The sequence below is a fragment of the Leopardus geoffroyi genome, chromosome A2, assembly GCF_018350155.1.
Source record: "Leopardus geoffroyi isolate Oge1 chromosome A2, O.geoffroyi_Oge1_pat1.0, whole genome shotgun sequence".
Classification (NCBI taxonomy): Eukaryota; Metazoa; Chordata; class Mammalia; order Carnivora; family Felidae; genus Leopardus; species Leopardus geoffroyi.
The window spans coordinates 150,277,578-150,303,779 of NC_059331.1; the positions used below are offsets into that span (position 1 = coordinate 150,277,578).

General features: G+C 44.3%; 1 protein-coding gene across 2 annotated transcripts in view; it reads left to right on the forward strand.

Annotated features, from left to right (window-relative positions):
- Positions 1-26,202, forward strand: part of LRGUK (leucine rich repeats and guanylate kinase domain containing) — a 108,759-nt gene that overhangs the window by 40,446 nt on the left and 42,111 nt on the right. For both annotated transcript variants that reach the window (XM_045495684.1, XM_045495685.1), the window contains exons 9-15: positions 1,327-1,413; positions 2,953-3,059; positions 8,487-8,606; positions 14,246-14,342; positions 18,108-18,221; positions 21,361-21,562; positions 22,421-22,516. In XM_045495684.1, coding sequence (XP_045351640.1) covers positions 1,327-1,413; positions 2,953-3,059; positions 8,487-8,606; positions 14,246-14,342; positions 18,108-18,221; positions 21,361-21,562; positions 22,421-22,516 — 823 coding nt within the window. The remainder of the gene's footprint in view (positions 1-1,326; positions 1,414-2,952; positions 3,060-8,486; positions 8,607-14,245; positions 14,343-18,107; positions 18,222-21,360; positions 21,563-22,420; positions 22,517-26,202) is intronic.

The following is a 26,202-nucleotide window of genomic DNA, read 5'->3' on the forward strand; positions in this document are numbered from 1 at the left end:
CTTTTACATGATAGAGTGCACGATGCCTGAGGCATAGACAGGCTCCGGGTCCTGCTTTGTAACAGGGGCAAGAAAGTCTAAGATCAGATGCCTAAAGTAATTTGTCTGTATATAGTCGTGAAGTTGGTGGTGCCCTGAAATGATTATAGGAAGAAATGCTATATTTCCTAGGGATTCTTCCCCTCTGGTATTCAAAGTTCCACTGCTATTTCCCAAGCCCCTCTCTTTCATCAATGGATCCTCCCTCCTGGCTCTCCTGTCCCTCCCTCTTTGTGCATTTGTCCTTCATTCCACTTGGCTGCCTCTACCCTTTACTGAGCTTTCCAGAGACTGTTGAATTTGTATGTATCTCCTGAATACCTTCCTGTTTGTGTGTATCATGCTGAACATGTCTAGACAGGCAAAAAATAAAAATGAAACAAAAGCAAAAATGAAAATGAAAAATAATATTAAAAAGTAAATTCACTCCTTGGTATGGGAATAGTGGCAGGCAACCTAAAAGCGTCTCTGGTTAAGAAACAAGCAGGACTTACAGAGTGGCCATCAAGCCCCAGTTTCAGAGGCACGGGGAGTATTTGTTCGTGTGCATAAATCATCACCACAAACCCTTTCACACACATTAACTCACTTATATACACAGCCCTCCCACTCCCAGCTCACACATTGAAGGACAGAAAAGATACCTTTGTAGATTCATTTCATGTGCATTCTTATCTATGAAATGCGTGACCCACAAATATCTTTTGCTTCAAAGATGTAGTTTCTTGATACGAAACTTTGTTTTAAAAGCCAGGTAATCCTGACACAGCAGATGGTTGGGAGTAATAAGGAATTTGTTCTATAAATACTATTATTTATGATTGCCAAACAAAATCATAACAAATGATATAAATTAATTCAAAATAATACTAAGTAAATGACAAAGTGATCATAAGTAGCGTTCATCATTTGCAATCACGAAACTCCCTGGAGTTAGAAGATAGGGTTTGAATCTCCGGCCGTGAAATCTGAGATGAAACGCTTCACCACTCTGAGGCTTAGTTTGTTTCTGGCTAGAAATGGAGGTGATCATACCTGTCCTGCTTATGTCACAGGGAGATTGATGAGATGGCACGTTTGAAGAGCTTTGTAAGCTATAAGGCACGGTCTGCATTTAATAAGGGGACTGGTAAGCATGAAGCTATAGACACCTTGAGGGATACGTGTGTGTGTGTGTGTGTGTGTGTAGGGTGGGGTAGCAGCCCAAAGACCTACTCGGGAGAGCAGTGTGCTGGTGCTAACTCATGTGGTAAAGCGACTGAATATTCCTCTTGATATTTTAAATAGGAAAAGTCTGAATATTGGTTGTTCGTGATTTTTATGCTCCTACAATTAACAGAATTAGATCAGAAGAAAATTAAAGTGGAAGAAAAGGTACGTAATCATGTCATTCCTTGTGTTTATGAGGCTCTGCTCCCCACTGCAGGATCAATGTCGGCAGTAAATGGCACACGTAACGATACGTGAATTGACTGTTGATTTAGGGAATGGTTCCTTACTCTCTTGTCTCACCCCCTGCAAAGCTGTGAGCATCAGCCCAGCTGTGGCCAGGGCCCTGCCATTGCAGTGAGTAGATTGGCGGTGGGGACAGATGCCGTGCCCTGCGTGTGCGCGTGGCTGCGTGATGGCCGTCTCTTAATTTGGATAACTGTCGTCTTTGGAGAGTGTGTGATTCTGTGTTGCTCTCAACAGTCACTTAATGATGAAATTTATTCTACACTGCTGCGTATAATCAAAAGGTACTCAAATGAGTCACTGTCCTGATATTTTAAACCCTTAATTCTGCCCTTTAAAATCATGATCCCCCTGGACATGCAGTTCCAGAGTAACCAGACCTTAAATGCTATGCACCTGCCTCCCCGCCACCGTACCTGGGGTGGTACTTTGTCATGCTTTAGTGACTGGTGACAGCTGAAATCTGCACTAATGAGGGATTTCTTACACTAAATGCAAATCTGAGATGAGAATGAAAATAGGTATAAATATGTAGAGGGGCAGATAATCCATTTCATAAGTGCCTTTCTGAAATCGCGGTTAAAAATAGTTAGGGATGCTAGTGTGTCATTATTCTCAATCTCAGAGGCACTTACTAGATTTTCCCTTTAACATCTTGCAGAGGGAATGCAGTTGGAAAGTATGCATTAAGTAGAGGTGTGGTACATGAGGCTAATGTATTTTGAGGGTGACAAGGACCAGAGCATAGAGACGTGTACGTTATAAGGGGGAAAGACCCCTATCTTTGAACAGAGGACGCTTTCTGAAAGAAGAGGAGATCTGGGTAGAATTTGAGATCTTTGAGGTAGTTCTTGATGAGATGGCATGAGAAAAACATCCCTGCAGTATCCACGACCTGGAATCTAGAACTATGTATTTCATTCCTGCAACTCGCACTAAAAGTGTAATCTCAGGCTTTAGAGATTTTGTTTTCGTTTTCTCCCCTCCCAAACCAGGAAGCATAAAGAAGTAGGGAACTCAAAGACTCCAGCTCCTTATTTTATTTTATTTTTAAATGTTTATTTATTTTTTGTATTTTGAGAGAGAGAGAGAGAAAGAACGAACAAGTGAGGGAGGGGCAGAGAGGGTAAAGAGAAAATCCCAAGCAGGCTGTCAGAGCAGAGCCTGACTCGGGACTTGAACCCACAAACCACGAGACCATGCCCTGAACTGAAACCAAGTGCTGGACACTCAACTGACTGAGCCAGCCAGGCACCTCTGGTTTCATATTTTAAAATAATTGTCATTATTTAGATTTTAGGAAAGTTAGAGTAGACGTGAAGACTGAGCACAAAGGTCCGTGAGCATGAGTTATTTTCCATACCTGGTTGCATGTCTAGAATGTTTTGTTAAAATCTGAGACTTGTCTTCTTTTTAGAAATGCATGTTTTTCCTCTTGCATTTCTAATTCTGGAAAAGGTTGCGGCAGTGAATAGGTACAACCCTCCCCCAGAAGTGGTCGCAGCCCAGGATCACCTGACCCATGTCCTCAACAGTGTGATGCAGCCACAGAGGATCTTTGACAGGTATTCGTTTGGGGTCCCCGGGGTAAAACTCAGGGCGGAAAGCTCAGGACAACATCCTCGTCTGCCTTAGCCCTCCGTTCTGTGACTCACCCCTTTCTCATCTCCGAGAGAAGGGTCTTTATTTGGCTGACTGAGAGTGATGGTCATCATATGCTTGAGTACGGGGTTCGCTCATTGGTGTTGTCCCAAGTGTGCGGAAGAGTGCATTCATCTTCCCTTTCTCAGCTAGCCCCTTGAATGGCGGCTGGCCTAGGACAGAGGACAGTGAAACAAGATGTTTCAAAATGTGTCCCCTTTCCTGCCGTCGGACAGAACCACAGACCTATGTGTCATGAAAAGAGAATCGTGATGATTTCTATCCACTGTGAATTTTTCCTTAGCTATGAATGAATGAATGCTAGATACGCCTGTCAGACAACATCCGTGAATGCAGATTATTGGAGGGTCCATCGAAGGAAGCCGGCTAGCTGAGGGGAAACCTGCGATAGACTTAATACTGACTCCACTGTACTTGTGAGTCACCCAGCTTGCTAGAGCACATGAACAGATCTCTCACCTCTGAGTTCAAAGACAGATTTGCCACAGTTTCTCTGCTTCTTTTTAAACAATCTGTTGGAGCCGCTGGCCATTTATGCTATAAGTACATTGTAGAAATTCTGTCAATACCCGAAGGCATTTAAAAAATACTCATAACAATCTCTTCGTTATACATGGCTTCTCTTCTTTATGTGGTATTTGCTTCTGTACTTCACGTGGTTGGTTTCCCACAGAGAGCACGATGTTTTATTTTGCATCCAGGACATGATTTTTTACATGTAATTTAATAATATAGACATTGACAGTTTTATATATTTATGGTAGCCCTCTAGGTGAAATGATTTATCATTTATTTGCATACATCTGGAAAGGCACATTTGATTTAAAAGAAGGGCATTTATGTCTTCATTGTATTTCTTTCCTACTTTATGAGATTGCTAGTTGTTTCATGCTTTCGGGTACATTTATATAAAAATATGTATCAAAGAAATTTACACCACTGTCTGAAAAACACGTATTTCTTCATCATTTCTGGCTTTTGAATAGACAAGAGCAAATGACCAAGCAGCCCCAGATGCTCCAGAATGGAGCGGAGTTCACTGTGACAAACTCATGGAGACAGGGGCAGGCCTACCGTTGCCCTTCCCAGGCTGGGCCAGTAGGGAACCCTAACTCTTGACCTTAGGACTTTTACACTGCATTATTGGGGAGCCACTGTCCCTTCCCCTGGCATGACTGGGGTGAGGATGCAACATTATAGTTACCTGGCAGAATCTTGACTCTAGCCTTGTAGTCGCTGATAGCTTTCTTGCTCTCTGCTACGACAAAGTTCTCCAGGCTCGTGTTGTACAAGCCCTGTCCAAACTCTGCAATCAACCACTTCTCCCAGAAGCCCTGGTTTGTTTTAGTGAGAAAAGGTACTTCTCAGTCACAATCTGGGTGGCTAGAGATAATCACTGCTACTGAGTTGCCTGTTGTTAGGCTTTTTAGCGGACAGATCTAGGAAGGTGTTCCTTCTTTCCTTCCTTCCTTCCTTCCTTCCTTCCTTCCTTCCTTCCTTCCTTCCTTCCTTCTTCCTTCCTTCCATCTTCCTTCCTTCCTTCCTTCCTTCCTTCCTTCCTTCCTTCCTTCCTTCCTTCCTTCCTCCTTCCTTCCATCTTCCTTCCTTCCTTCCTTCCTTCCTTCCTTCCTTCCTTCCTTCCTTCCATCCATCCATCTACCCATCTATGCAACCGCCTATTGGTGTATTCTATCTATCCTGTTTATCTATTTATATGTCTCTACATCTATTCAATCTGCTTATATCTAGTCTATATCGAACTAGATCTATCTGTATCTATTTACAGATAGATGACAAATATCTCTTGAATTCCTACTGATACAATCCAATTTCAAGATGATTGTTGATTGAGCTTTTTTTCAAAAAATCTTTAAATGTTTTATTTATTTTTGAAAGGGAGAGAGAGCGTGAGCAAGGGAGGAGCACAGAGAGAGGGAGACACAGAATTTGAAGCAGGCTTCGGGCTCCTCACTGTCAACACAGAGCCCAACGTGGGGCTCAAACTCACAAACCGCAAGATCATAACCTGAGCCAAAAGACGCTTAACCAACTGAGCCACACAGGCGCCCCTGTTTGAACTTTTACTTATCCTCTCTCCTCTCTATCACATCTGTATCATCCTTTCCTCCCAAGCCAGAGACACAATAGGAAAATGGATTGAGAATATCCCGTAATTGCTTTTTGAAAATCCCCTATTGCAGCACAGCAGTATCAGTGTTAATACTACCACCAATGCGATTACTGAAAACATTGAAATCATACTTCACTTCACCTATACTCTTCCCATCACCCCCCCCCCATTTGTTTTGTGGTAAAGTATATATAACAAAATTTGCCATTTTAGCTATTTTAGAGTTACAGTTGAGCGGCATGAATTATATTCACACTATTGTGCAACCATTACCTCTGCCTATTTCCAGAACTTTTTCATCTCCCCAGACAGAAGCTATAACCACTAAGCAGTAGCTGCCCGCTGCCTGCTACCCCCAGTCCCCGGAGACTTCATATCTATTTTCTAGCCTTATGAATTTGCCTACTGTATATATTTTATGTGTCAATCACCTGCTTTAAAAATAGTGTACCGTATTTATATTGTCAGAACGTATATCCATCACACCCCATACTTCCTCCTTTGCTGTCATTTGGTCTCAGGTGTGTGGATAACTGCATGTATATTGCTCACTGCCAGTCCTTATTTTGAGGTCTCCTCCCGTATTTGGTCGTGTGAAGCTTGTTCTCCAGTAGACTCCTTAGGATACACTATGGGATCAGTATCCCTTGAACTCTTACATATTGATAATATTCTCTGCCCTTCATACTTGAAAGTCATTTTTGCTATGTTTAAAATTCATGGCTCACACTATTTTCCTTGAATATATTAAAGATGTTACTCTTTTTTGGGGGGGATGCAAAACAGCCATCAAAATCTGATACACGGTGTTCTTTCCCTTGTAAGTCAGGTATTCTCTTTTTCTAGCTGAATAGGTTTCTTTTTCTTTAAAGTTTGATCATGTACTAGACTGGGTCTTAGTGTTATTCGTTATTAGTCATTTTGGGCTAATACTCCCAGGTATGCTGTGTATTTTTTCAATGTATAGTTTTGTAATTATTATTACTATTTTTTATTTCAGGAAAGTATTCATGAATTACAGTCTTTAATATTTGTTCTGTTCCTCTGCTTTGGTTTTCTCTTTCAGGAAGAAGATCTCCTTTGCCTATATTCAGTATTTGTCACTTTTTCAATTTTTTTCCCTTTGATCATTAACAAAAATTTTACCTTGAGGTCATTTTAGATTCACATGATTTTGTAAGAGATAATACAGAGAAATTCCGTATGTTCCCCCCAATGGTGGTATCTTGCCTAGCTATAGTAGAATATCAAAACCAGGAAATTGACATTGATGCAGTCCACGAATCTGATCACATTTCACCAGCTTTGCATTGACTCATGTGTTCATTTAGTTCTATGCAATTTTATCACCTGTGTAGATCATATGAGCATCAGTAAGGACGAGTTTTGTCACAAGGGTCCCTGTCCTTCCCTTGTAGAGCCTTAGCCACCTCCCTACTCATCTCCCCCCAACCCCTGGCAACCGGTGGTCTATTCTCCATCTCTGTACTGTTGTCATTTCAAGAATGTTATACAAATAGAATCATGTAGTATGTAACCTTTTGAGACTGGCTTTTTAAAAAATTTTTTACTTAGCCTTATTTTCTGGAGATTCATCCAAGTTCTTGGATATATCAGTAGTTCAGCCCTTTTTATTGTTGAGTCATATTCCTTGCATGGATGTACCACAGTGAGTTTAGCCGTCCCATCTCTTGAAAAACGTGGGGTGATTCCATTTTGGGACTATTACAAATCCAGGTATGATGACCATTGATGTACAGATTTTTGTTCACGTAGTTTCAGCCTGCTTGCTTTGCAGTGGATGCCCCTGGCTCTTTTGGGGTTCCCTTTCTTTCAGGTCTGTCATTTGCTGCCCTTTTGCCCCCCTGCACAGATTCCAGGGCTGTGCAAGGCTTGTGGGTTTGTGGTGCATGGAGATACTTCCTCATCGGGTTTTGTTATACATGTCAGCCATGGGGGTTTGCTCTCAGCTTTTTTCTGTTTTTCTGTGGATGTTCAGAGACACTGAAAAATTATGCTGCCACCACTTCCATTCTTCTTCATAGAATCCACACCTCAGCCTTGTATTTTTAAAGTCGATTTTATTCTGTATTTCTATAGTTGTGGCACGAGTGGAATTCATACACTTCAGCCCAGCTGGTAGCCGGAGATTTTCTTCCTTATTCTAGTCTTTCAGGCCCAGAAGCCATGCCCAGATTCCTGTATTAGCTCTTACCTATTAGCTGCTAACTTTGAGCAAGTTAACCTCTCTGGACTTCTGTTTCTTCATGTGTGCAGCGGGGATAATGATAGAAATATCTTCATTATCATCCTGTAATAATTACATGAAGGTAATGTACGTAGGACTCCTAGAATAGTGCCTGGCACATAGTGATTGCTCAGGTCAATTTTAATTGTTACCATTTTCATTGCATGTCTGTGTTCTAATTCAGTAGGTATGGATGTTAAAACTTCTCACAGAACTTTCGTTTTTAAGTTCTTGAGGAAATACTTTTATCAACCAAGAACTAATACATCTTACCATATTTTTTCCTTTTAAAAATGTTGTTCAAAGGGTGCCTAGGTGGCTCAGTTGGTTAGGCATCTGACTTCCGCTCAGGTCATGATCTCACGGTTCGTGGGTTCGAGCCCTGCATTGGGCTCTGTACTGACAGCTCAGAGCCTAGAGCCTGCTTCAGATTCTGTGTCTCCCTCTCTGCCCCATCCCTTGTTCATCCCCATCTCAAAAATGAATATCATTGGGGCGCCTGGGTGGCTCAGTTGGTTAAGTGTCCGACTTCGGCTCAGGTCATGATCTCACGGTTTGTGGGTTCGAGCCCCACGTCAGGCTCTGCACCGATCATGCAAAGCCTAGAGGCTGCTTCACATTCTTTGTCTCTCTCTGCCCCACCCCTGCTTGTGCCTTCACTCTCTCTCTCTCTCAAAAATAAATAAATAAACATATAAAAAAAAATAAAAACCATTAAAAAAATGTTCAAGTAAACTGACATACATTTGGATTTTGTTATCTACGCTGTGAATGCTATTTTGGGCATATTATCATCAACTTGCTTGAGAAAGTAGGACGAGGCTTCTCTCCAGCACCTGCATGCAGCAACGGCTCAGTCATTGACTTTAGTGTGACTGTGGTGTAGACCCCGCCCCCTGGGTGTGTGTCCGACTGGCCCAGGCCCTCACCCACTGCCTGCCTGTGTTCCAGCACTCTTCCTCGCCTGGACGCCCCTTATCCCATGCTGGTGCTGGCCGGTCCTGAAGCCTGTGGCAAACGAGAGCTCGCTCACCGCCTCTGCAGACAGCTCAGCGCTTACTTCAGATACGGGTGAGTTTGTTCGTGGGCTGGTAAGGCTGTGAAATGGTAATGTTCATTGGCTGGTTAAGGCTTTTGCTCATTTCGGCTGTTAATTTTAAGCGAGCTCAGAAAGGTCCATAGGAGGCGTATCAGCTTCTTGGCCGTTGATTACACCGCCATACACCCTGCATCTTCAATTCCCCAGACGCTTAACTTCATTCCCTGGCAGCCGAAATCACTCTCCAAGGTTCGGAAACACACGTGTTGTTGGTGAAGCCTGGTGGCGTTGGAACACGGGCTCATCCTGTTACCACGTGACGTGACCGCGCGGCTCGGGATCGCGCTGCCAGGTGTGTGGGCTGGTGTGTGTACCTGGGACCGCCGCTCCCACCCTCTGCCTTCCACTTGCTTCCCTCCCCACGGATCTTCCTCTTTGGAGGGGTATTTCAGGAGGAAGGAAAGAGAAAGGGCAGCATTTTTCCATTCCCCTGGGTCAGCATTCAGTACACTCCAGTTTTCTGGAGCAAATGTTTTGCTCTGTGATTCCCTAATGGTCTGGTTAAAATAGAGGACAATCCCCCCCTCCCCCCCAAAAAAAGGACCATTCAAAAAGTTTTCAGCTGGCTTTACAGACTTTTTAAAGGTTTCTGGGAGTCAGAGTTAACCACTGTGGTCTTTTAAACCGGTTTCCTCTTCATTTTGACATATGGCAAAGCAATTACTTCTAGATTAGTAATGTTTGTCGGTGACCGGAGGAGGTGGCTGCGAAGATATTTAGGACAGCCAGAGAAATACATACAAATTATTTTCTAATGCCTTCCATTCCCTTAAGCTATACATGTTCGAACAATGTAAATACTATTTTAAACAGGTCCATTTATTTAGATATCTAAAATTACATGCCTCATTTGAACAACTCAAGGATTCAAATATATAGGATGATTTATTCATTAATATATTTTAAGCACCCTGAAGTAACAAAAATAAATTAAAACTTAACGGTAGGAAAAAAAAAAAGCATAGTGTGCCATTTTGCCTGTAGAGAGGTGCCGAACCTGGTTTAAATGATAAGTGGAACACAATGAATGGAAGGTCAAACCAGGGCAGAAAAGATGTATCCTGACTGTTGTGCCAATATGAAACCTGGAACCTTTTATCAAACCCAAATACCAGGAACCAAGGCTTTCTCTGATTAGATTTCCTTTTAATTATGTGGTGAATGTTGGGAGCCAGGTCCTTCATATTTGTCTGTGATACACGTTGTGGGTCATGCTGGATCGGATGTGTTCTTGGAGGTGTTCGTTAACTCCTCACCAAGATTGTGATCCAGTCTGCTTCTGTGTTCTCGCCTGGGTGGGCCTTCTAATTGTTCATTTTTATTAAATCCTGGTTTTCCACTTATTAGGATACTTATCCATCATGTTTGTGACTGATTTAATGTTTGTTTTCCATTCGCTCAATGGCCCATCATTGTAAGAATTCCATCCAGGCATGGATCACAGATCATATCATTGGATTAAAAAAAGAGATAGTAGATAGCTAGAAATCTCATCTGTTGGGAAAGTAAGATAGTACTACTTTATATGCAACAACTTTCTAATTAAACCAAATGATAAAACCAAAGCACATCCTCAGGGGCAAGTCATTGCTCTTGTGTAGATCTTTTTATTCTTTACCCAACATAATTTTTTATTGATTTTTTAATTACATGGAAAAAAAAGGCACGAATACAGTTTCATCATGAAACACGTAAGTATTCACAAAGGCACTTTCTCTGCCATTTGCCTGAATCTTTTCTTTCCCTTCTATTTCACTGTCTCTTGGTATTTTGTCTTCCTTTTTACATTACATTGACCCATGACGGAGACATTCAATGAAATTCTCACACACCAAGTTGCATATCCAGATATAAAAATATGAAAAGGAAAACATTGTGATATAACAAGTGTTGGTGTGGCTGAGAGATTCTGGACTTGTTTTAGGTTTTGATTTTTCCGTTTGTTCTTGGTTTTAGAAATAGGTTGCATGTTCCTTCTTTACCTGTATTAGTTATACGTGGCCTGGAGATATGAATTGACTGGCTTCAAAATCCCTCTCTTTCCAACCTTAATATCACCACACAAATCAGTGGCTCCCTGGACGAGTAATGAATAAGGAGAGAAACGTAAAACGATGCCAGTACACCTGGGCACCTTCCAGATTTAAGCCTTGAAAGTGATATGAATAGTCATGAAAGGAAAACCTTATTTTCTTTCTTAGACCTCTAATTTACAGCAATCTCCATTTTTGTAACCTTTTTCATGATGTTGACTACCAAGTTTATGTTATTTTTATTTAGCACTGGAGTGCAGTAAAGGAAAAGACCATAGCTACTTAGCTACGTGAGATCTATGAGCTACAGTAACCTAAATTCAGTCTAGTCTAATGTCTATTTATACAGACGTGACATAATAGTAGAATGGCTCATTTATTCATCTAATCTTTGTTTATTGAGCATGGGCCATGTGCAGGCTATAAGCTGTAAAACAAACGGACGTGGTCTTGCCCTGGGAGTTTACAGTCTAGCATGGGATTCTGGCAGGTAAATGCTGGCTAACAAGGGAGTTTGGCGGGTGCTATGATGAGGGAAGTAAAGAGCCTCTGGGATAGGAAGAGTAGAAGGTAGATGGGATGTGGAACTTGAACGGGTGCCTTCCAGACAGAGAGAACGATGGGTGCATTCGCTGAACCGAAAGTACGCTCTGGAATACGGCAAGACTTGGAAGTACAGAGGGAGACGGCAGAAAAGAAGACCAGAAAAGTAGACAGGAGTCTGATCGTAAAGGCTCTGCAAGTAGGGGGTGTCATGACGACCGCTGCGTTCCAGAAAGTGCGCCCGGCCGGAAGCTTGGCAGAGGGTGGGGCAGGGAAGACTGGATACAGGGAGACCAGCTGGGGTACAGTGACGGTCGGTGATGGCATGAGTTAGAAAGTGACGTGTAGTTACGGGCAAGTGGACGGGACAGTGGCTTCCTGGGATTTGATACTCAGACAGCGTGTGCTGGAATCGTATGTGCTGATGATCTCTTTAAATGTCCAGCAGTTAATTGACGCATATTTGCGTTGAGCATTAGGACCAATTTAAATTTCCTACCGGATGCCTTAGGGAGACCTGGGCTTTTGTGGGTAGCCTTTGAAAGAGTTCACTTACCAACACATGGCATGCTATCACGTGCTTGAGTTTAGATGTGCTCACAGCCAAACCTCTGCCTTAGTATTTGCAGTAACAAGAAGTTTGTTATTTCCTGAGGCAATCTGGTCCAGAATTGAGATTCTAAAACTGTGTGCTTCTGAATCAAACTGAAAACATTTCTACTTCCTCATCCAACTGCTAGCTCGTCTTAGACATCTTTTCTTCCTATTACTTTTCCCTGGATATTTTGCCATTCCATTGTTGGGTCTGACCTTGCGGATCCCTTCCCCTCCTGATCATCTCCTCTCCACAGACTTGGTCTGTTAGGATCCTTCACGACCGCTGGCCCATGAACGGGCCTTTCGAATGTCTAACCTCACTCGTAACCCTCAGGACCAGTGTCTAACTCTGTTCTTTTCGTGTGGCTCCCTTTGCAAACCGTGAGTTAACTGTTCACCATGACTTAACTAGTAAATCCATTAGTAAATAATAAACTCACAGAATAGAATTGCCCTTAGGGGAGAAGAAGGCTACTGAAGGTGATGGCCCGAGCAAATTTCTTTGTCTAAAATTTGGCATCATTTCTTTGCTAAGTAAGTTTAGTGCAACCGTGCTTTCACTCTGCAGCATTTCCTTTTTCAGATGTTCGCATTTGGGGAGCGTACTTCGCAGCGAACATTTCTGCATGTGAAAATTGGATGACAGGATTCAAAAACCCACAGGTCATCTTAGGTCCTTCTTAATAGAAGTTTCCATGGCGGATACAGGCTCTGTCGTCCGCGTGCTCCACGTCAGTGAAGCCTTCTCTTGATTTACCTGCCTAGGAGCTTCAGATGACTTCTTTGCCGTGTCTTCCTTTTAGAAATTCTGAAAAAAATTCCTGCCGCTCAGTCCCTTTGTTGGAAAATGCAAATCCGGCACGGTGCGTAAAGGCTATGCTAAGGGTGTACAGCACGGGATGCCAAGTCCCTGATTTATCTTTCCTGACTGTCAAGGACACCGATAGACAGAGGGTCTCAGGGCCCTGCCGAGGTGTGTGAAGAGATGCCAGTGTATTCGCACAACAAGACAAATGTCGCAGTGTCTTGACAGTCTTAGAATATATTCTCTTTCCCAGGTATGTAATTTGAATGTAATGTTAAGACCTTAAAATTTACCAGCCTAGTTAACTCTTGATTATAATGGAAGGGAGACAGCGGGATGAATTATAAAAACTTGGCTTTGGCTTTGTAATGGAGAGGCTTTTGAGGGTTGTGACTTTACCCACTTAGCATGATCGTAAAAGGAATCGACAGGGAGTCATCCTGGCGTTGCTACTTAGTCACTCATGTAATTGCTGTGCCTCAGTTTCATCGTCTGTAAAATGAAAACAATAATCCCCGCCTCGTGGTTTTTCTTGTGAGGAATAAATGAAATAACACGTTGAACGTCTAGCTATTTTCATCTCCTCTTTTAAAACCACGGGATAATAAAAGTCAGCCTGCGTTCCCAGAACTTAACACGAGACGTCAGAATGGGAGGAGATCGAGAGTCCTGGGCTAGCTGGGACCCTGTCATCTAGTTCTGGGACTGACACTGGCCTGCTCTGTGGCCTTAGACTGGCCATTTTTATTGTCCTCCGCAAAATAGAGTTCATCACACCTGTTATCCACTCCACAGGTCTCATTTCCTCATTCATGTTATGGATACCTAGTGAATGCGTGCTATGAGCCAGGCATGGGGAATACAGTAGCAAGTAAGATGGACAAGAAAAGGTCTGTCCTCATGAGTCCTACATCCCGCTGGGAAGGACAGGGAAAAGCCAGACATGTGGATAAAAGAAGGCAGTTTTGGTGACAGAGAGTAAGTGGGAGCTGGGAACCGGATGGGGGCGCTGTTGCAGTCAGTGATCCGAGAACTGAGCTGAGAACTCCATTCACGGGTTCCCGTGCGAGGCTCATCCCTGGTGTCGAGTACTGGCAGCACGGAGGTGATGGGGTCCTGAACAGGGACCTGGGTGCGATATAATCGGTGGCAGACAATGAGGGTAATGGGCGCGTACAGAAGAGGTGCGTAATCAGCGATAGGGGGTGGGAAGGCTTTTGGGCTTGGGGAGGACATGTAACTTGGGTCCTGGAAGACAAGTGGGCTAGCCAGGCGGAGGAATGAGGAGGGGCGTGGGAAAGTGCCCACAGAGCAGAGAGGACACGAAAACACTTGGGTGGAAATATGTGAGCAGTAGACATCGTTCTATTGCCGAAAGTAGTGTGACAGCAGAGGGGCTGGTTCCAAGGTGGTAAACAACAAGTAAACATCGGGTGTTGATGATCTCAAATTTCCACAATCCCTGTAGAAGCCCTCTAGAGCTTCGAAACCACAGCGTTTTCACAACCATGTTGTTTCCCAATTCACGATCCACGGATCAACTTCAACTTTTGAAAACAGACTTTTACCAAAACCTTTTCCATTTCGAATCTCAGGCTGCTAGAAGTAGACTGGTTATCTCCTCTGTTTTCAGGGCCTGTCACACCACAAGACCACCTTACTTTGGAGAGGGGGATCGAGTCGATTATCATTTTATCTCTCAAGAAGTTTTTGATGAAATGGTAAACATGGTAAGAATGTTCCCCTTTGTACTGCACAAGAAATGCATGTTCTCTGCTAGAAATATTAGGAACTAGCGATAAAATCAAGAAACGCTTTGTGTCTGTTGAGAGAGGTGTTCTCCTTGGATTGTTTTTTTTTTTTTTTTTTTCTGAAACCACTTCCACATCCTTGTGCACGTGCTGCTTTATTTTTTGATCTTGGAGGGAATATTGTAACTTTTCAATAAAGCTACATGAGTAGACATTTTAAGGAAACACAAGAGCGCTTCGAAAAGTTCTCACGATCTGTGTTTATCAGGTGCTGCTGTTATTGATGAGGCTTCACTCAAGATAGGCAGTTCTCACAGACCCGATCTGATGTGCGAAACTTGTGAATTGAGCCTCTCTCGGCGTTGGAGTGCTCTGTCCAGAGACCGCTCCTGTTTGCTAAAACTGGGGCTTTCTCGTGGTCGTCACCCTAAGCACCATTTCATCACGGTGTGTCCCATTCAGTTAGCAGGGCACACATACAGCCCTGACCTTCCACGTTATACTGTGTGCACATAATTGTGGTCCGTGTAAGCACGGGATCTGCCGTTTCCACGAGTTTAGTTTTGAACGGCCAACTTTACACATAGTGTGTGTTTTTTTCTTGTGTTCACAGAGAAACCCAAGTGATTAAGTCCTACAATCCCTAGGCCGTTTCCCCTCTAACCTTGTCAAAAGAACATCCTAGAGATTCTTTATAATCTTCTCTCTTTGGGCTGTATTTTGGTAATTCAGTTTAATGTATCAAGAGTACTTTGGGATTTTATATTTCTAAAAGCCTTAATAGAGATAGGAAACATTATTGGTAAGTAGCGTTAGTAAGAAGCATTCTTTTAGGGCTCTTTGGGTTGAAAGGCAGCTAGTTCATGAGATTCATGTTGGTTTCTCTTGTTAGAGTCTGAGACATTTTTTTCTTGGTTCAGTTCACCTGTTCTCAGTACCCCATCTGCTTCCCTGATGTTATTACCTTATTTATAACCTTATATATATAAATAAATAACTTATTTATATACCTTATTCCCTTATGTTATTCCCTGATGTTATTACCTTATCCTATCAGTAATAAGGAAGTCTGGTTCAATCCCTAGTCTAAGAAATCGCTGTACTTGTACACCATATTTGCTCGTACGGTTTGACTCCCTCTGCAAAATCCTCGTGTGTTTGAGAAGTACTCGTTTTTACTGCTTCTGCTAAAATCTATGACTTCAATATAATGTCGTTTTCTTCAACTTGAATTTCGTTTCTGAGCTCCTTTTGTTTTTGATTTTTAAAACATTTTTTAATGTTTATTCATTTTTGAGAGACAGAGACAGAGCGTGAGTTGGGGGAGGGGGGTGCGCAGAGAGAGAGGGAGGCACAGAATCCAAAGCAGGCTCCAGGCTCCGAGCTGTCAGCACAGAGCCTGAGGCGGGGCTCAAACTCACGAACCGCGAGATCAGGACCTGAGCCGAAGTCCGCTGCTTAACCGACTGAGCCCCCCAGGCGCCCCTGAGTTCCTTTTCTTGAAAGTGAGCTTAAGACTGTTTCATGAAGAGGCAAACATACAGGTTATAAACTCGTGACACATTGTCAGCGTCGCCAGTCACACCGACACACGCAGCCTTCTGTACGCAGAACCCTCCCCCACGCCCACCCACGCAGCCTGTCCCACCGTGGCATGCCCCAGCCTTGGACACTTGCTGTGGCCAGTCACAGCCACACACTCTGACCTACAGAGCCCTACACCCTCTCACATACATACTGCTGCATATCCCCCAGCACCGACACAAGGGTCATCGTGTTGGATGCCTACGGACACGCGAATCTTTTTTAAACACATGAAGGCAGTCACTTCCCTGCAGATATACTCCCTGACTTGTGGAAATAGGATTATTGGAGGAGGCTTCTGCAATAGGACTGTTGCTGTTTATGAAGATGTCCGCGAGCAGAAAGAAATGGAAGATCACCATCCAGAAGCTGGAGGACCACTTCATCTCAGTTCTTTAGAAACAAGTTCGACAGGGCCTGTTTTGTATATAAAAGTACAGTGCCGGCTTCCTTCCGACTCTGCATTTTTCCAGAAAATACGTTTGGGATTCACAGAGAGAGGCCCTTGTACACACAAGTAAACAAATTCATAGTATATATCTGAAGAGTGATTCAAGAACACATTTTGAAAACAGGGTGAGTCACAGTAAACAAGACAAAGTATATACCTGATGGGACATTCAGGTATCTATCCTATCTATATAGATGACAATATATATATTAAAAGATGACGTAGTATTTGTTTCAAAGAACAAAGAAGGTATGACATTGAGGGAGTAAAATATCAAGGATATTTACTGTTGAGTTGTAAACTTTTAGACTGCATGATATAAGCTTCTTTGGATTATGGGGTGTGTGGATTTTCCTCATCACCCATAGCAGACTCATTCACTAGAGACCCACCCACCCCAGGAGATGCTCTGTGTCTCATGCACTTCCAACAGATAGCCTGTCTCCCATCCCCCCCAATCTCCAGAACCTCCGGGCCCAGGAAGCACAGGTAGTGTAAAGGACTCCTCACTGCTACTGTTCTTTTTTTTTTGTAACTTTTTTTATTTTTGAAGGAGAGAGAGACAGAGCAGGAGTGTGGGAGGGGCAGAGAGAGAGGGAGACACAGAATCCGAAGCAAGCTCCAGGCTCCAAGCTGTCAGCACAGAGCCCGACGCTGGGCTTGAACTTGTGGACCGTGAGATCGCGACCTGAGCTGAAGTCGGACGCTTAAAGGACGGAGCCACCCAGGCGCCCCTCACTGCTACTGCCTTTCGATGGGATTCGATGGACGGGATTCAGCCTTGCAGATTTTCATTCCATCATTTATATGAAAATCCTGTGCACGAGGAGTCACAGTTGCCAAGATCATTCATGTTTTTATTTTTTTGGTCATGAGCTTTCCAGTTTAGATTAGACCTAGTGGTTTAATAAATCTAATATTGTCAAAGAAAAAAAGACAATTTTGAGAGCCATGGTTTTTTTTTGTTTGTTTGTTTTTGTTTGTTTGTTTTTTTGTTTTTTTTACCTGGACTGTTCTGCAAAGGAGTACAGCTTTGGGAAGAACTGGGCTTCCAGAATACAGATAGAAGGCAGCCTTGAAACCTCAAATGACTAGAGGGCACACAGCAATTCTGTTGAATAACATTTGGGGCAGTTGCAATACAAAGCTATGTTTTATATGGAAAAGCAGAAAGGGTCTGTTTTTCATGGCTTATCTCAGGATGCAAAGGTTTTCGGATGTCCCTGTAATTCATGGCCTTCAGGCTTATCTGGGAATGCAAGGCTTTGGAGAATGGGAGCTTTTTCTGGGGTACCTGGTATGTTCGCATAGCCAATGTGGCCGAGGCAAAAGGCAGGCTATCAGTTTTGTTTTCTCAGCAACGGCAGCTTATGGTGCACAGTTGGCAAGGAAGCAGGTAAGTAAGCAAAATGGTCTGTTCTACCGTAAGCTTTGGTGAGACCTTTACTCTCCCTGGATGTTTTGTCAGCGGATGACCGTATTTCCAGAAACTTAATTTTTTTTTTTTTTTGCCAGCTGAGAATTCTGTATAAATTTCTCTACCACACTTGGGTGTTAAATTTCATAAACCCATCATCAGCCTTCTATAATCGCTAATATTCATAGGTTTTACGGAAGCATATAAAAGTAAGGCATCAAATAATTTTATTTGTATTAAAGTTGAGTATGGCAGCTGTTACATGAAAATCTTTGTACCTCTCAAATTTCAGGGGAAGTTCATTCTCACATTTAATTATGGGAATCACAACTATGGATTAAGTAGGGACACCATAGAAGCCATTGCAAGAGACGGTTTAGCAAGCTGTGTTCACATGGAAATAGAAGTAAGTGTTTTTTTCACTCTGTATTTTTAGTGTGTGTGTGAGAGTTTGTATGTATATATTTGGGGTTGAGGAGGGGGCCACGGTATGCAGGTAGCACACTGCCAGGCGCGGGGGTGGGGGGAAGCTTATGGTTCGTATGGGGGAGGCCAGACATGAACAATTCGATGACAGGAGTTATCGTACGAGACATAGCACACATATACTATGAATAGATGTGCCCCTCAGGATTTATTTCCTAAGTTATTTCCTCACGAAAGTACCCCTTTTATTCTAGGGTGCAGTCTCTCTTTATCTCAAGTGCTGTTAGGGAAAGTTCCTTCTCACAGGCTACGGACCTGCCTGGGGGCTCTGTGCAGCTGGCCGTGCTCTCTGATCCTCTGTGGGAGATGTGTGGCTGATGCTGGCAGTGACTCCAGTTGCTCGCTGGTTACGATCTTTCCAGGCCGTGAGCAGTTTAGACTTGCAGATTTCAGGATTCTGCCCCCCTACCCTGTCTTCCCCAGTGATCTTCTGCAATTGGAATATACAGAAATTTCTTTCCAATCCATATCCAGGGTAAAACCGTGACTACCTCACTTATTTGTTTTAAAAAAAAAGATAACTTTTAGGGCGCCTGGGTGGCCCAGTCGGTTGAGCGTCCGACTTCGGCTCAGGTCAAGATCTCGCAGTTCGTGAGTTTGAGCCCCGCGTCGGGCTCTGTGCTGACAGCTCGGAGCCTGGAGCCTGCTTCAGATTCTGTGTCTCGCCCTCTCTGTACCCCTCCCCTGCTCACGCTCTGTTATCTCTCTATCAATAATAAATAAATGTTAAAAAAAAATTAAAAAAATAAATTAAAATATATACCTTTAAAATAGGGAGGGAGACAAAACATGAGATTCATTCTTCCTTCCTTCCTTCCTTCCTTCCTTCCTTCCTTCCTTCCTTCCTTCCTTTCTTTCTTTCTTTCTTTCTTTCTTAACGTTTATTTATTTTTGAGACAGAGAGCATGAACGGGGGAGGGACAGAGAGAGAGGGAGACATAGAATCCGAAGCAGGCTCCAGGCTCTGAGCTGTCAGCACAGAGCCCAATGCCGGGCTCAAACTCAAGGACCGTGAGATCATGACCTGAGGCAAAGTCGGACGCTTAACTGACTGGGCCACCCAGGCACCCCAAAACCTAAGAGATTCTTAAATATAGAGAACAGACAGAGGGTTGCTAGAGGGGTTGTGAGAGGGGGGATGGGCTTAATGGGTAAAGGGCATGGAGGAATCTACTCCTGAAATCAATGTTGCAGTATATGCTAACTAACTTGGATGTAAATTAAAAAACAAATTAGTTAATTAAAAAAATATGTATATATAGCTTTATTAAACATGTGAAATCTTTAAAGGCCATTGCTTGTCTATTTAAGGTACGCTCACTGAGCGGTCTAACAGTTTTGTAGTCGGAAAAAAAAAAAGTTACAAAAATGATACCCTTAGATCAAGCTTAGAGAAAACAAAATCTGGGTGGGTCTGACAGCCCTTTCCTATGGATGCTGAGCCTTCTCTAGAACTGGTTTCCTTTGTGACTTGGCCGTGCGGGGGACTGTGATTCCTTCTTGGCTCCTGGTGTTGGTGTGTAGCCTCACTTCAGTGAGACTGGTCATGTTTCTTCCAGCCCTTTAATTTTTCTAGCTGCAAAATCCTGCAGTCCCGACCTCTCCGCAGTTGATTGCTTCTGCATCCTTAAGGAGGTTTTCTTTCTTTCAATGCTAATAAGCAAAAAAAAAAAAAAAGACCTCTTTTCCCCAAAATATCTTCCTCGGGCAAGGCAGAAACTCCCTGGCACCTCTTGCTGACCTTTACCTTCTTCTCTGGGCACTGGCTTCTGTTTTGTCCTCTTCCTCCCTGCGAGCTTTCCCCGACTCATTTCCAAGAGGTCGACTCTATATAAACCAGGTCTCATTTCCCTGATGCTCCCGAGGGAAAGCATTTTTCCAAACTGCTCTTGTCACTGACGCTTACAGAAACTGTTTTTTAAAGAGCCTGTATTGCTTCCCCCACTGAATGTTTAAAACCAAGATTTTGAACATTGAGTTAAACTACTGATGATGGGATCGAGGGGGGAGGAAGTTCAGAGTTCATTTGGAACAGCTCTTGTGTTGCACCTGTGAGGAAACGGGGAGTTTGTAGGATTTGCTCGCAGTCTGCTGGAGCCGGGGAGCCGCAGTCACCATCCAGCCCTGCTTCTCCCTGGGACCTGCTGGCTGCACGGTGGCTTGAGCTTGGCTGTCCCTTGCTCTGGGTAGAAGCTGTGAGATGTAATAGGAACCAGACAACCAGGTTGCTGGTTTAGGAATAGGAAGGGTCCCAAGGCGAAGGCACAGGTAACAGAGTAGCGTTTTTTTTTTTTCGTTTTTTTTGTTTGTTTGTTTGTTTTTCTCGGTAAGATCTTTATCTCCTGGCGCTGAAAGGCTGCTCTTGGAAATGTAGACTTGAAATACATTGCAGTGGGGCTCCTGGCTGGCCCAGGCTCTAGAGCGTGTGACTCTCGATCTTAAGAGTTGTAAGTTCAAGCCCCACGTTAGGAATGGAGATTACTTCAAAATGAAATCTTTAAAAAAATGAGGATGCGACAGTGCTGTGAATGCACCTGTTTGTATCTAGCCATTTTCTTTCTGAACCATCATGTATATTAGGGTGATTAGTTAAAGGATAATCGGGTAGAATGAGCTGTTTTATTTCCAATAACAATACATCATCCCCTGATGAACAAAGGGGAATAATCCAACTTTGAGACATTTACAGGAAAATAATAGCTAATAATACAAATAAGTCCTTCAATGTAAGACTACTTATTATGCCAACGTTGTCAGATGTCTCCAAAATGATACCTAAATTGTATATCTGTTTCTTTTTTTTTTTTTTTTTCAAGGTTTATTTATTTTTGGGACAGAGAGAGACAGAGCATGAACGGGGGAGGGGCAGAGAGAGAGGGAGACACAGAATCGGAAACAGGCTCCAGGCTCTGAGCCATCAGCCCAGAGCCTGACGCGGGGCTCGAACTCCCGGAACGCGAGATCGTGACCTGGCTGAAGTCGGACGCTTAACCGACTGCGCCACCCAGGCGCCCCTGTATATCTGTTTCTAATTTATTACCTTTTCTTTAAACAAACAGGGTGTCAGAAGTTTGAAATATTCCTATTTTGAGCCTCGATATATCCTGGTGGTGCCCATGAACAAGGAAAAATATGAAGGATACTTGCGAAGAAAAGGATTATTCAGTCGTTTAGAGATTGAATTTGCTGTCTCCAGAGTGGACCTTTATGTTAAAATCAATCAGCAGTTTCCAGGATATTTCGACGCAGTGATCAATGCAGGTCAGTGACTTTCAGCGAGGTTTTATTTTTGAAATGTAAGGTCACTGGGGGAGGATCTGCTCCAGAGTATAATCTCACTGCTGGCTGACTGCCGTTCCTTGTGGCCGTGGGGCTGGGGGCCCTGCTGCTTTCGTTGGCTCTCTGCCAGGGGTTGCCCTCCATCCTCGAGGCTGCTCCCACGTCCTACACACGGGGCCTCTCTGTCGTCAAGCCAGTGATGGCACATCAAACTCTCCTCATGCTTCTAGCCTCTGCCTTCCTCTTCTACTACCGGGAAACTGGCTTCCTTTATGGGGCTCATGTGATTAAGAGTAGGCCCGGGGCACCTGGGTGGCTCGGTCGGTTAAGCGGCCCACTTCAGTTCAGGTCATGATCTCATGGTGTGTGAGTTCGAGCCCCTCGTCGGGCTCTGCGCTGACAGCTCAGAGCCTGGAGCCTGCTTCGGATTCTGTGTCCCCCTCTCTCTCCGCCCCACTCCTGCTTGTGCTCTCTCTGTCTTTCAAAAATGAATAAACATTTAAAAAAAAAAAAAAGAGTGGGTCCACCTGGGTAGTCTTCCTTCTGACTAGTCCAAACTCAGCTGATAAGTAACCTTCATCCCATTTGCAAAAATCTGTTTTGCCGTTTAACGCGACATGACCACGGGAGTAATATCTCTTCATGTTCACAGGTTCTGCCCTTGCTCACGGGAGGCAGTTATATGAAGGGGACATGTCATTAGGGGCTTAGAATCCTGCCTACGACAATAGTCATAAAGTTAGAGGGAGCTTGAAAAATCATTACCACCAACAGTGGCAAATCGACTGTGTTTAGATATGATTCTGTTGCTTTAAAAGTACCTTCTCTCATTTTCTGTAGATGATCTGGATGCTGCCTACCAAAAGCTGAGTCGTCTCATCAGAGAGTACCTTGGGTTGTCCGAGGAAACGTCCAAGGATTTGGCTCCAACCACAGGTACTACCCTGTCCCTTTTGTGCCAGAACTTTTTGTTTTCGTGGAGAGGAGAACAAATCTGTGAGTTGCTCTGTGGGTGCTCATCGCCCAGGCTAAAGCTGGTTCTAACTCTTGAATCCCTACACTTCCTGCGGTGTGATTGTCCCCACAAACAAGCTGTGTGGATCAGCCCTCCGGGTCTGTCCCTCTACTTGTCTCAGTGGCCATAGTGGAACTCAGGGGACTGTCCTTCAGGGACATGCTGGCCAGTGACTTAGAGGTTCATGGTACATAAGGATCAGCCTCCGGGTTCAGAACTCAGCCTTCCAGAAGTTTGGCTACCTTAGGGAGCTGAGGCGGTGTTCTGCTCGGCAGGTTCGTATTGAGCGTTGTGGCAGTCTGGTCGATTTCTTTCCCCTTTCCTTTGCGTTGCCACGGTCCTCAAAATGTCGTACCAGAAAGCGTGGTGGACGCGTGTGGTCAGAGGAGGCGAGGCTGGTCACCCACTCCCTTGGGCAAGCTGGTTCACTGTTCTGAGCTCCGGCGGACTGTCTTGCTAGACGGAGTGAATGCTCCCCACCTGCCTCACGGAGCACGTGCAGCGAACGACATAGGCTGTAGAGGAGTACGATTCCTTGGAATCCAGCAATTCCAAAGCCCTAACTTAGAATTTTGATGCATGAGTATTTTGAGGTGCATTTGGAAGGTTCTCCCTAATCCACCTCACCCGCACCAAGATGGCTACTAGGAAAAGATGATAGAAAAGTAAGTCTTGGCAACGGTGTGGAGAAACTGGGAATGTAAAATGGTACAGCTCCTATGGAAAACAATGTCATGGTTCCTCAACACATGGAAAATAGAATTACCGTATGACCTAGCTGTTCCACTTCTGGGTCTATACTCGGTGTGGTTTATACATACAATGGAATACTATTCAGCCCTCAAAACGAAAGAAGTTCTGACATCTGGTACAACAGAGATGAATCTTGAGAACAGTCTGATAAGCGAAATAACCCAGTCACAGAAAACCACAAATATTATCTGATGTCACTTTTATGAGGGACCTAGACGAGTCAAATCCATCAGGACAGAAAATGGAATGGTTGCCAGGGGCCAGGAGAGGGAGGAGAACGGAGTGTCCTTGCTGAACGGCTACACAGTTTCACAATTACAAGACGAAAAGAATTCTGGGGATTGGTTGCACAACGATGTGAATATACTTAACACTGCTGAACTGTCCAGGTAAGAATGGTGGAGATGGCAAACTTTATGTCTGTGTGTTTGTACCACCATACTGATAATAATAAAAACAGTTCCCCCAGTGGACTGAGGTGCATTCACAGAGCAAATACTGTAAAATGCTAATGTGAGACCCTTGCTTGCTGGGCAGATACTCTGCAACTTTTTGTGTTCTCGTGCTGTAGCCTTTGTGACTCCTTGCCCAGTTAGGATTTTGCTGGCTACGTTGTATCCTGGCCAGGTTGAGGCAGGCCAGGCCGTGATTTTGCCAGCGTTCAAACTAATTGTGCTGTTTTGCAATCTTACACACTCATGTCAGGTCAGGTACCCCCTGGAATTCTGGAATGAGGTCAGTGTGAAACTGGTAACAACGGCAGGTAACAAACAGAGCGAGGCTGTCCCTCCGCGTGTCTCATAGGAGACAGGTGACCAGGGGACAACTTACTGCCTGGAGAGAACCTGAGTGAAGTGTGCCCTGTGTGCAGACAGGCATTAGTGGGGGAGCGGAGGGCTGTGCCCAGGCTAGAAGAGGGGACATTCGGTTAGGAGCACGTCGGCGTGCTCACCCAGCACTGCTCCCATCTCCGCATCGGGCATCGGGCATCGGGCACCGGTCCTTTAGAAAGCTGTGCCCGGCAAGGTGCACGTTACATCTCGTGAGGCTTTGGTAGCCGGATTGGAGGTTTCTCCTGGGGAAATCATACTCTCAGCTTTAAATCTTTGCTAACCCAGCAACCTTCTGATCTTTAATTTGGTCCCCCGGGTGGACCTGTCCCTGTCAGGGGGCTGTCTCCTATGTTAGAACCCCCCACCTCCACCCCATCCCGGAGCCAGACCCATCTCCCATTGTAAATTAATAAGTTGGGGTTCTGGCTTTGAAATCAGCCCCTCGGGGATTTAGATAAGCACGAGTCATTCCCCGGCCCGACCAGTTCTGAGTACCTGAGGGAGGGTGTTTGTCAGTCAGTCGCACGGAGGGCGCCTCTGAGCTGTGGCGCTTGATCGGGACTCTGCCTCCACAGCCAGTGGGGCTCCAGTGCTCCCATCTCTGCACCCACCAGGACGCCGGTTCTCGGGGACAGGTGCCGTTTGCAGATCAGTGGACCAGATCATGTGTGCATGGGAAGACAGACTGCCATTGTAGAGGGTATAATGAAACTTCATTTATTTGGACCAATTAGGTTAGGCCTGTCCGATTTCATGAGAAGTATGAATTACAGAGCTTGTTAAAACGTTATCCCTCTCCGATACATTTAATAACGGAAACTGGGTCTCTCAGTTATCAACTAATAGAGTCTCAGCTTTAAAGAGTAGATGGGAGAGGGGCGCCTGGGTGGCTCAGTCGGTTGAGCGTCTGACTTCGGCTCAGGTCATGATCTCTCGGTTCATGGGTTCGAGCCCCACGTTGGGCTCTGTGCTGACAGCTCAGAGCCTGGAGCCTGCTTCTGATTCTGGGTCTTCCTCTCTCTCTCTTCCTCCCCTGCTCGCGCTCTGTCTCTCTCTCTCAAAAATAAATAAAGATTAAAAAAAAATTTTTTTAAATGAAGAGTAGATGTGAGGGTTTATAATTAATGTATCAATTCACTGGCCTCAGTAGACCCCCGTTTTCCTGGCAGGTTTAGTGTTTTGGAAAATAATGTGTCAAGTAGCCAGACACCTCATTTTATTTAAACAGTTAATCTGTGGAGGAAGTTACCTTTTTCACTTAATGGTTTAAGGATAAACTTGCACACAGGGTGCCTGGTGGCTCAGTCAGTTAAGCATCTGACTTTGGCTCAGGTCATGCTCTCATGGTTCATGAGTTCGAGCCCCACATCGGGCTCTCTGATGTCAGTGCAGAGCCTGCTTCATACCCCCTGTCCCTCTCTCTTTCTTGGCTCCTCCCCTGCTAGCACACTCTCTCAAAAATAAGCTTTTCAAAAAAAAAAGGATAAACTTGCACATAAAGTGACTTTGTGAAGTCCGGACATTATTCAAGTGAGTATTTAAAGATTCTAATGAGGAGTAACCTGTTAAAGGATCTCTAGTGGTTCAAGAGGAGAGCCAGTGGCCTCTTTGAGTTTCTGGGCTCTGAAGTGCGTGCCGTGGAGACGGGCCAGATGTTCACAGGTTCCCCACAGCAGAGCGGGGCCCAACCATAACCTCCTGGAAATGACGTCAGGACTCCCTGAGAAGGACCAGAGCCCCAGCAGGGTCACCGCCACAGGCCTGGATCACCCCTCTATCTTGCTTCTGCTCTGGGCTGGGTCACTCTGATTTCAAGTTCTGTAGTTTAGGTAGGTTTACGTAAAGACATACATTACTTACGTGGATGTAAATGGGACCCCTACAAGAAAAGATCATTTTAGTAGAGTGGAATATTTTTCAATATATAATTGAGCTGTCAAAGGTAAGAAAATAAAAAGAATTCTTTGAAAGACAGTCCAAGCGATTAGAAAATTGCACCAGAAATGGGAAGCCTTAGTTTT